Source organism: Vicia villosa, unplaced genomic scaffold (genome assembly GCF_029867415.1).
Source record: "Vicia villosa cultivar HV-30 ecotype Madison, WI unplaced genomic scaffold, Vvil1.0 ctg.001733F_1_1, whole genome shotgun sequence".
NCBI lineage: Eukaryota > Viridiplantae > Streptophyta > Magnoliopsida > Fabales > Fabaceae > Vicia > Vicia villosa.
Window position 1 is genome coordinate 446,334 of NW_026705712.1, and position 12,256 is coordinate 458,589.

Sequence of the window (12,256 nt, forward strand, 5' to 3'; positions counted from 1 at the left end):
GTTCTGTTATGTAAAATGCTTCTGGTCTATTTAGGTAATGTTGTGAACAATTTCTGTTATGTAACAATTTCTGGTCTATTTTGATGATGTTATTTTGGTAATGACATGATCAAGTTATGTTATGAACTAGTTATATTTTGGTAATGTCATGATCAAGTTATGTTATGAACTAGTTATATTTTGGTAATGTCATGAACTAGTTATATCCTGGTAATGTCTGAACAATTATAGAGATTCAAATTAGGAACAATTTCAAACCAACTTCATTCCAATAACAACTACAATTACATCATTGTATTATAACATCAACAACATGAAGATAAACATAGAATTACTCTAAACAACAACTGAAGCAACAACATAGACCAACAACAATTACAGTACATCACTTCATTATTATTGCAATTACTAAAGCAACTAAAACCAATATGGTTATTGACAAATTGAACTTCAATTGTTTCTTCATTAATTTCATCTTCGTCCTCATTTTTTCTTTCGTTGTGCTTGCATCTTTGGCCCTCTGCTTCTCTTCCTCCAAATTGTGCATTAATGACGAAATCACTTCCTTTGCTCTTGGATTCATTTCTTCACCCAACCAGACAAAATTGCTGCACTTTTTGAACCCTTGAAGTTGCATCAATGGAGAATACATAAGTTTCTCTGCTAATATTCAAGACTGAGCACTACAGAGATTAAACATTGATAAATTTCATACCTTGTACATACCACAACCACAGAAACGACGACCCGGGTTGGTATCAGTCCACGGCATTATCAACGGCGCATCGAGCCTATAATGGCACTTATCCCTCAATGAACGTTTCCTGTAGCTGCCATGAGACACGGATTTCAGGGACATTTTGAGAGACGGATGATTAAACAGAAAGATTGGAAGAAGAATGGGTTGAAGGAGAGTGAAGAGAACGAACTGTTACTATGTTGTGAAGAAGACTGGGTGAATTGGGGATGAACATGTGCCTTAGCTTCTTAATTACTAAAAAATTAACCAATAATATAATTAAATGAATTGTAAATAAATAAGAAAATTAAAACTTAATAAAAAAATAGATTTATGGAAAAAATGTAAAAAATGTGACCTGGAAGCGTATTGTGTATGCCACGTCATTAATGAGGCAGCCAAGTGGAGGGGGGCCTTGAAAATTCCAAGTGGAGCAAAGTTTGGGGACTAGAAACCTGGCTTTTAAAATGGGGGGACTAATACTTCAAAAAGTTGAAAGTAGGGGACCAAAAGTGTAATTAAATGTGCTCTTGAAATTAGTTAAAATTGAATTTGGACTAGTGGGGTTAAACCTGATTTTTCCAGGTACTTTAATTTTTATAGATGTATATTAGATAATACTTCATATCCCCTTGATAATACAAATTAACGTGTATTAATATTGGTCCAATATATTAGTGGAATAATAATAATTATGTGATAAATCAGATTAAAATAAAATAAAAAGGTTTGGAACCCAATGCATTGATTCCCAAAACCACTTTATTGGAATACCAACGTGCTGTGTTATAATTAACTTTGATGAGTTGTTGTTGTAAAAAAATATTAACAAATAAAATAAATAAACAATTTGAAAAAATTTGTGGTCATGACACATAAGAAACATTTAATGTCAAAACAATATGGTGAAAGCAGTGTAGAAAAAAGACTAAGGTGCCCTTGAAATTAGTTAAAATTGAATTTGGAATAGTGGGGTTGTGAGATATTGGATCGAACTCTAGTATGGTCGAAGGGTAGCTTCTTGGTTCGACAGTGAGATAGGGTTAAGCATGACATCAAAGGTTGCTCACATGCTGGTGTCGAAGTGTGCATGTTGTAGTCGAAGATGGGTCGAGCATGCAGGTGTCGGAGATGCTAGGGTTGTTAGCATGTTAAATTAGGTTTTAGTGTTTAAACCCTAATTTGTCAAGTTAGCTTGTTTATTAAATTGGCTTGTGTAATGGGCCTTGCTGAAAAAGCCCATTAGTTAGTATGTTAGATTTTATTATAAATAGCATACTAGTCTCTCATCATTGCTAAGCTGCAAATCCTAATTTGGGGTGAGAGAGGTTATTTGTTATTCTTGTAAACTTGTAATCTTGTTTTAAGAGAAAGTAAAAGAATAGCAGTTATAACCAATTCTTGTGTTCCTCTTATCTCCCCTAATTCCCTTTTATACTTTGTTATTGGTATCATTTTTCACAACAAATTGGTGTGGTGAGCGTGGAGAAGATGCCGTCAACAAAAAGTACATAAATGGGTCTCTGAGGTGCCTTGATGACTCTTCTCGACCTATCTCTCAATAATAGGTAGTCATCGACAGGGGTTAAACCTGATTTTTCCAAGTACTTTGACATTTATAGATGTATATTACATAATACTTCATATTCCCTTGATAATACAAATTAACGTGTATTAATATTGGTCCAATATATTAGTGGAATAATAATAATTATGTGATAAATCAGATTAAAATAAAATAAAAAGGTTTGGAACCTAATGCATTGATTCCCAAAAGCACCTTATTGGAATACCAACGTGCTGTGTTATAATTAACTTTGACGAGTTGTTGTTGTAAACCAAATATTTACCAATAAAATAAATAAATAATCTAAAAAAATCTGTGATCACGACACATGAGCAGTATTTAATGTCAAAGCAATGTGGTGAAAGCAGTGAAGAAAAAAGACTAAGGTGCCCTTGAAATTAATTAAAATTGAATTTGGACTAGTGGGATTAAACTAGATTTTTCCAGATACTTTAATTTTTATAGATGTATATTAGATAATACTTCATATCCCATTGATAATACAAATTAACGTGTATTAATATTGGTCTAATATATTACTGGAATAATAATAATTATGTGATAAATCAGATTAAAATAAAATAAAATGGTTTAGAACATAATGGATTGATTCCCAAAACCACCTTATTGGAATACCAACGTGCTGTGTTATAATTAACTTTGATGAGTTGTTGTTGTAAAACAAATATTTACGAATAAAATTAATAAAAAATTTGAAAAAATTTATGGTCATGACACATAAGCAGCACTTAATGTCAAAGAAATGTGGTGAAAGCATGTAGAAAAAAAATACTAAGATGCTCTTGAAATTAGTTAAAATTGAATTTGGACTAGTGGGGTTAAACCTGGTTTTTACAGGTACTTTAATTTTTAATATGTATATTAGATATTAGATGGTTGAGATTAAAAGATGTTTTAAAAATTTGATTAATGATTTCTCTTTCCTCTTAATGACACATAATTTAGTGAAAACAACAATTTAATCTAGACATTTTCTTTTTAAATATGATGGTTCTTATTCATTCTCACATTCTCATATAACTTATCCAAATGAGAATGAATAAGTTATATGAGAATGTGAGAATTTAATAACAACTAGTAGGAAACCCGTGCTATCGCACGGGTCTGACGGGACTTCACATTACATGTACCTAATTATGACTTGAAAAATTCCTTTATATATATATCAAACATATATATTTAACCAAAATGCAACCCAAACTTAGTCATGTTAATCCCAAAAACTTAATAGTTAACAACAAAAGTGCTAGTAATACATCTAAACTTTTAACTCTTTAAATAAAACAATAAAACATATAGATGGTACAATCTTCAAATGCTATATTCTTAAATTATCAGAACTAATCAGTAACAAAGCCTGCATCATATACCTGCATAGTAAAATGCATAAAATAAAATTTATATTTATCAAAACTTCAGAAAAAAATAAATAAAGTGTGTAACATATATAGATACAAAGAATGAGTAACATTAATATATTTATAACTTATAATCATTTATCAAATTTTAATTCACGTGTTAGGAATATCAAACATAATATAACTTATTATGTCGTTCATAAATATTCACGTAATTTCAATTATATATTAATAATATGTACCAACTTCATATTTATAATAAATCGTACAACTATTTTTATAACTTCAATTTTATAAAACAGTAACAAAAAAAATAGTTTAAAGATAGACATTAAAATGATCAATCAATAACTGGTATCTAATAGATACGTTCACATCTACCCGTCAATTATTTTTATAACTTCAATTTTATAAAACAGTAACAAAAGAAATAGTTAAAATATAGACATTATAATAATCTGTCAATAATTGTATCTCATAGATACTTTCACATCTACCCGTCAATTCAAATGAGTTAAGAAACCCTAGTTGAATCTAAATGAGTTAATTCTAAAAAAATTTAAACCTATTTAAGATATTAGCCCATTTTCCCAAATATAAAATGTATGACAGCTCCCGTCAAATGCTTAAAAGTTTCTACATTTAATGCATATTATTATAATATAAAAAATATAATTTATAAGTTTAAAAAATATAATTTTAATTAAGATATTAAACATAGTTAGAGAATAAAATTTATGAAACCTATTTGAGATATTAGCTCATTTTTTCAAACCTAAAATATATGACAGCTTTCGTCAAATGCTTAAAAATTTCTATGTTTAATGTATTATTATAATAATTAAAATTATCACAATTAATGTATTTTATTTTTACATTTTTATAAAGAGTCAAAACTTATTTTTGATGCGGTGATAAAACTTTATATTATGTGTACTAATTAAATAAAATGATAATATATAATTGTAGAAATGTAAAAAGAATGACAATTTTCTATTTTTCATAATAAATTTATGTATGTTTTTATCATAATTGTCTCATGTTCTTTTATCATATACAAGTATTTATAACACTTTTTAGTATAAATGATAATTTTATCATAGAAAAAACTAACATTTTTTAATAAATTGAAATTTTAATATAATTTATTATATTTTAATTGTAGTTTTAATTATAGTTAATGTATTACTAAATTTTAAAAAGAAAATTTTAAATAAGTCATGGGAAGGATATTCGTCATCATTGCGTACGTCGGGATAGCTTCCACCACTGATTTTGCCAAAGTAACTCTACCTGCAAAAGATAAAACGTTAGCTTTCCAATTGGCAAGTCTACCTTCCACTTGCTCCTGGAGATACTGAAAATCACTGCTCCTTAACGTTTTCCCACTTAAAGGGACTCCAAGGTACTTCCCGAAGCTAGCAGCCTCACAGAAGTTTGCAATATGTGTCAACTTATTACGCATGTTACGCGGAACATTTTTGGAGTACATAAGGCTTGACATCTCATTACGTATTTCATGCCCTAACATCTTACAGAACCTGTTAAGAATATCAACAACACCTAACATTTGTGCCTCCGTACAAAAGAATATCATCCGCGAACATGAGATGCGATATGACAGGGCTGCGTTTTCCCATCGGAATAGCCCTCCAAGTCTTCTCCTTTATCCCGTTTTCAATCATATGCGTTAATTTATCCATGCAGAGAACAAAAATATACAGAGATATAGGGTCTCCCTGCCGAATACCTCGCTGAGGGCGGAAGAAAGTTCCCCTAGCACCATGCCAATTCACATTCGTTTCTACGCTCGTGACAGATTGCATTATGATATTCAACATAACCGGGGGTAAGTCAATCTCACTAATTACTTGCCAAATGAACTCTCATTCTAACTTATCATAGGCCTTTGAAAGATCCAGTTTTGAGATTGCAAAAACAACAAATAAAATTTGATTAATGTACATAAAGTTTGAGATTGCAACTACTCTTATTCCAGTTTATAAAATTAATTTTTCCGTTCATCAAAAATATTTCTAACTTATTCTCGTTTATAAATATAACTGTATCAACAATACAGTTTTTTTCGTTGATAAATTTTTTGTAATCTAACTTATTTCCATTTATTAAAAATAATCGTTCTTGTTTATAAAAATATTTGTAACTTATTCCCGTTTATAAATAAAATTAATAAAATATATATTTCCCAAAAAGGCATCTTTAAGTAGAAATACACATATCAAATTTTAAAACTTCAAATAGATTTAAAAAATTGCATTGAATTATATATATATATATATATATATATATATATATATATATATATATATATATATATATATATATATATATATATATATATATATATATATAATTTTATTTGACACTGTTTATATTTAATATTTGTTTCATTTGAAGATCTAGTCAAATCTATTATATAAAAATAAATATTTTAAATAATTAAAATAAATATTATATAGAAAAAGATAAACATAAAATTTTTATTTTTATTATTATAAACTTTTATTTTATATTTTATTATAAAGAGTGAAATACAATTTCATTTTTCATTAACAAAATTATAGTATGATGTAAAGATGCATCTTAAAAAAAAGGTTCAGATCAATGACATGAGTTTACTTGGTAATGAATCCAAAATTTGAAATATAATTCAAAAAATTTCAAAATAAATAATTTTCCTTTTAAAAATAACTGTCCAGAAAAAGTAAATTGTATTATTTTCTTTTTTTTATGTTAAAATCATTAAATAGTTTTACGTTTAAAATTTATAGTAGTTATCACAAAAATAAATTAAAAAAGATATTGAAATAATTATTTTATTAACCTAATTTGAATATTAAAATAAAATTTATGACTTTTTTAAAAAAGTTAAATAATAAAATCGTAATAATTAAAAAACTTAAAAATCATAATAAATGTTAAAAAATTCTAAAATTATAATAATTACCTAATAAAATCCTTGATACTATTATACACATTATTTAATACATTTATTATATATTTTTAATTTGAATTAATAATAAATAATAATCATAATATTAAGAAATTGACCATAATTAATGAATTTAATAATTTTCAAAAGTGTTGATTGACAATAAAAATTGACTTATAACCAAATCGCAATTATTGATTGATAATATATAGTTTTAAATTTTTGTCTTACATGGAAATTTTAAAAAAATGTGACTAAAAAGGTGGAAGGTTGTGTTGGTTAAACAAATATAGGAAATTTGAAGCGGTGAATTTTTTTTATTGAAAGTTCGAAATAATTATTCATTTTTGCATGAATCAAATTTAATGTATAAAGTAAAGGGAAATGATAAATAATAGATAAAAAATAAAAATATTGATTTAATTAAGTATGTTTATACAAATCTGTCCTTGTAATTAAAAAAATAATTAGAATAATTGTGAGATACTTTTCGTCTTTATTTAAACAAATCATAAGTTATATTATTAAAAATATATTTAATTTTACAATTAAAGATTATCAAAAAATAATAATTTAAATCAAATATAATTAATTAAAAGCTAGTAGAGATATTTATTGATGTTGCTCTATCATAAATACTATAATACCTTCAAAATTGAGAAGAATTTAATACATGGAGAATCAAACAATTCACATTAATAGAGAATCAATTCACTCATGAATGCATAGAGAAACAAAAAATTCACATTAATAGTCAGCAATTATAAATAATGATTGCATTCAAACAATTAACATTATAGCTTATAGGTATAGGTGTTTTTCACAATAAGCACTTATGTGATAAAACTGCAAATTAAATAAACTTTTCATTTAAATATGACATGAAATCATTTCCAATGCTAAGTGTATTTGATTATGTCTAATGTCGTTTATGTCTAGAAAACCATCACAACCCTTATTGCCTTTCATCTCTGCCCAATCTTTACTTTGAAGTTATTTACTTTGAAGTTTTCCTTTCATTTTTTGAAGGATTATTCCCATTTCTTTCTGCAGCCGAAGCATCTTGCTTTACTCATAGTTGATGCAATGACATATAGCAATCCACAACCAACTCCTAGCTTAAAAGAAATATCTATCCAATCTAACTGTCTGTAGAACGCCAACAACATATTACTACCTCTGGTCCTATTTATAAGAAAAGATTCTCTTTTTAGATACATTGAATTAATAATGTATCTGGACAATATGTTGTCCAAATATATTATTTATTCAATGTATCTAAAAAGAAAATCTTTTCTTATAAATGGGACCAGAGGGAGTATAAAACTAACTACAAAACACAACCAATAATTATTAGAAAAATTGGAATCAATTGAATTATATATTCTCAATTAGTTAATAATAAATAATCCAACAAAGTACATAAAAGTACAATCAGTAATATTGATCCCAAAGTGGAATCAAAGCATCTGCTGTAGGTATCAATTGAAATAGAAATTCTTAAATTAATTATCAAAACATCTGATTTTACTGAATCTGTGAACAAAATTATTTAGACCAATTTGCACTTGTTGAAACTGTTTTCTGCAGCAGCAGTACCAAGAGAATATGAACATCATAACAATTGGTACAGAGAGTAAAATTGATACTAAAAGTTTTCAATATAAGTAAATAAATGTTCACCACATACAAGGTCAAAATATACTTGTTGGACACATAATACGTACTACATACTAAGCATTCACTACAACACAGAAGGGCTTCTAAAGCGCTTTTTTTGGCCTTTAACAGCGCTTTAAAGCGCTCTCATAGCCAGCGCTGGCGTAGGTAACGAAAGCGCTTTTAAAAGCGCTCTGGTAGATCCCCCTATAAGGGCGCTTTTAAAAGCGCTCTGGTAGACCCCCCTATAAGAGCGCTTTTTCTGGAAAAAGCGCTCTAGTAGACCCCCTATAAGAGCGCTTTTGCTGGAAAAAGCGCTCTGGTAGCCCCCCCTACTAGAGCGCTTTTCCAAAAGCGCTTTGGTAGGTTGCGTTTTTTTTTTCTTTCTTTTTTTGATCTTTGGCAGCGCTTTTTGTAACAAAGCGCTTTCGTATGTGGACCTTTAAGAGCGATTTTTAAAAGCGCTGTCGTTGCTAAATGAGATATTTTAAAGTGCAGCCTATAATTTCAGCCTCCCAGATCGACCTGTAATATTTTCGACCTGTAATATATTTTCAACCTGTAATATATTTTCAACCTGTAATATTTTCGACCAGTAATATATTTTCGACGATATATTTTCAACCATAGGTAGGACTATATATATACTAATATAATACCATTATAATATCCAAAATTATATATATACATCATTATGTCAATCAAACTAAATCTCTAACATCAACAATAAATTATACTTCAAATATTAATTGGCAACAATATGAACAAAGTTAGTAACCATATATTCTGGAGTACTATAATATTCTCTTCAAATCGACACAAATCCTACTACATGAATAGCTGATGAATATAAAATTGACACAATTCCTCTTTGATTTCTTCCAACTTAAGTTTCGGGTAAGAAGCAGCACGGAATTCGTCAAAGTACTACAGAATAAAAACATAATATGAATGATTTAGTTAAATGTAATAAATTATAAGAAGTTATCTAATTAAGTTATAAATCCATACCGTGATTGGAATCTCTAATTGATTCATTTGAAGGATTTCTTTCATAAACCTCAAAACAAAGTATCCGCAGTCTGAACTGTTCCGCTGTATCGGACACTACATAGAAAAACAAATAAGAAATTATAGTTGTCTTGTTTTATCAAGTAGCATAAATATTATAAGCAAAATTGTGAAAAATAATGTACCTGCACTTTGATCCAAGTAATGTTGTTTGATTTAGTCCGGGATACCTGTGCGTCTCGTTGACTTCGGAACACTTGTATTGATCTAACAAAAATATAAAAGCATATATTTAGATCAATCTCACAAATAATTAAATATATAAATATACAAGAATATTTAGAACGATCCCACTTACAAATCAATAATTTCCTTCATAGCCGGATAATTGCTCCACTCACCATCTACCGAATTCAGAAAATATACAACTTCTCTTATCGGGTTGATAGCAAGCAACAACCAGTGTGCTCTATAAATTAAAACAATAGGTTATATAAAAATTTTGCTACGCAAAAGAAACAAAGATTAAATGAACCAAGAATGAGAAACTAACTCTACTGGTCGGGTATTATACGCCTAAAGAATCATACTTTCTGTATTGCCGGATGACATGAATCTATCGACTAAGCGCTGTCTAACTGATTCTGGTTCCGAATCAATTGTCATTCCGCTGCAATGGACGGAAGACACGAAACGGAATCTGTTTGACAATGCAGTCCCGCGCAACACTCTGTCATGCAACAACCTTAAATAAAAACATTATAAACATATTAGCGGATGAGTAAAAAACATAATAAACATAATGTGTAAATAAATTTTTCGACTAATTAAATAATATATCGGATGAGTGAATATTACCGGATGTACGAGTTCATATTAGCGACGCCTAGTTGTTCTTGCGTAAAAATCTCTTCCAAGTCATCTATTGCAATATATGAAATGAATTCAACACCAAAGATACCTTCCTCCATAGTGATTTGACGGAGAGCACCTTCCTTCAAATCGGGCATATCAACAAGTGTTCCGAGCGTCGTCCGATATCGAGGAAAAAAAGCACCACCTTTTTTTGCCGCTTGCTTCGGAGGACCCTTAGGCCGTACGCTACGAACGACCTGTGTCACTTGTTGTGACTCCCGAGCAGATGCCTAAAAATCAAATAACGAACGATAAAATATAAAATCATGGAGTTTTACATTCAAATTATATATTAACACCTTAAATGTACCTCTTTTAGTGATGCAACAAACTCCTCCTCCTGTAAAATCCCTTTGCCCTTAATTGCGGGTTTTGTAGGAGCAGTCTAAAATTAAAATGTAAAAAATAATTAACGTAACGGTGCAAAATTGACATTCGAAAACTAAATGATTCATAATGGTTTTGAATATACCTCATCACCAATGATAATGAGCTCCGAGGGCCATGCAACAAATGACCCTATTGCATCTCGCAGCAATGTCGTCTCTGAGACCATGTCAGGTACCGGTAGCACCGCATCATGATCTAATACAACATCCACCGATACTTTCAGGTGTCCATCCGGGAGCGGTCTATGGTGAAGTAAATCTCCCACAGTGTTGTGCACTTTTCCCTTGCCAACTAGGCGATAAGACGGTGACGATAAGTATAGTTGGCAAGAAGAAATGCCCTAAACCAATAGTAAATATAAAGTCATTATCGTTAATAAAATAGAACAATTTGTAAGGAAAAGAAATTTATAATTACCTCGGGAAGTTTTCTTTGACAGTTGAAACTATCTTTATCACTAGTTTCTTTCACCGATGCAGTATTGCACTTTTCTCTCATATACATATCTTTATCTCTTTGCAATTCAGAGACTTGTGCTTGCAATTCCTGCAATTTTTGCAACACTTCTTCATTTGAAGGATTTCTTCTCCTAGGATGCTTGTAAAAAGAGGTTGGAGTCACACCATGACCCTTACCCCTCACCCGACCGGGATACTCAGGAGCATCTAGTGCTCTACTAAGTATGCTCCTATCATTCTGGTCCTCACTGGTGGACACCGATTGCGACAATGTCTCCTGTAATTCATTTACATTTCAATAATTATTAGTGGAGATAAAAAATCATTTATATATTAAAAAACATTTGATTTAATTAAAGACACAGTATTATACTTACACATTCAGCATAAACTCTCTGAACATCGGGATCGACAGCTCGATTCTTGCCCACACGAGCTTCCTTCCACAACACATGTTCAGGAAGTGAAGTTTCCTCACTTTTAGACTCCTCTAACTATGCATTGACACAAATGATAAAATCGTCAAATAAAACACATTTAGACAATTAATTAAAACGCATTTATATTTACTTACAATTTTATCCTCTAAGCGTGCATATCCCAAACGCCCTTTTATGTATGGATACGCGGGTTTGGATGCTCTCGCACTATTCGTGGCACTCCTTTTCCGAAAATCTTCATCTCTTTGATTTACAAACTCAACCCAATCTTTTTCATCAATGAAGATCTCATACTTTTTTGGCCGTCCCGGTGCCTCTTCAAGAAAGTTTCCATCTTTATCCTTAAGATAGGTGTTTGTCAAAAAAAGCTTTCCACCCTCTATATCTTTTCCCGGCCAAACTAAGTATGTAGCGTCTACGATCATCTGGTATCTCAAAAGTCCTCTGCAAAAAAACATACGCATAGTGTGTTAGTATAAGTAATTTAAACAATTTATCGTCAAGATAATAACAACAACCATATATGATATATACCTGAAGGTCGTCCCAAATTGCTTTTTTTTTCGCATCCAACTCTTCGCTTTTCAGATTCCATTTAGCTACGGAGACTGGAATATGCATACGAACAAGTGTACCAATATAGCTTGTCAACTTTGCAGAATTAGGACCAATTGGTTGGTTTTCAGAATTCCATTCCAAATGGTATACTAATCCTTGGTCTCTATGTCGTACGATTCCCTTCATA

General features: G+C 29.9%; 1 protein-coding gene across 1 annotated transcript; it reads right to left on the bottom strand.

Annotated features, from left to right (window-relative positions):
- Positions 1-385: 385 nt before the first annotated feature.
- On the bottom strand, positions 386-859 carry LOC131636440 (uncharacterized). The gene is made up of 2 exons (XM_058907051.1): positions 727-859; positions 386-660 (listed from the first exon to the last, which is right to left on the bottom strand). Exons 1-2 carry the CDS (start codon positions 857-859, stop codon positions 386-388), a joined length of 408 nt encoding a protein of 135 aa, XP_058763034.1.
- Between the last annotated feature and the right edge of the window lie 11,397 nt (positions 860-12,256).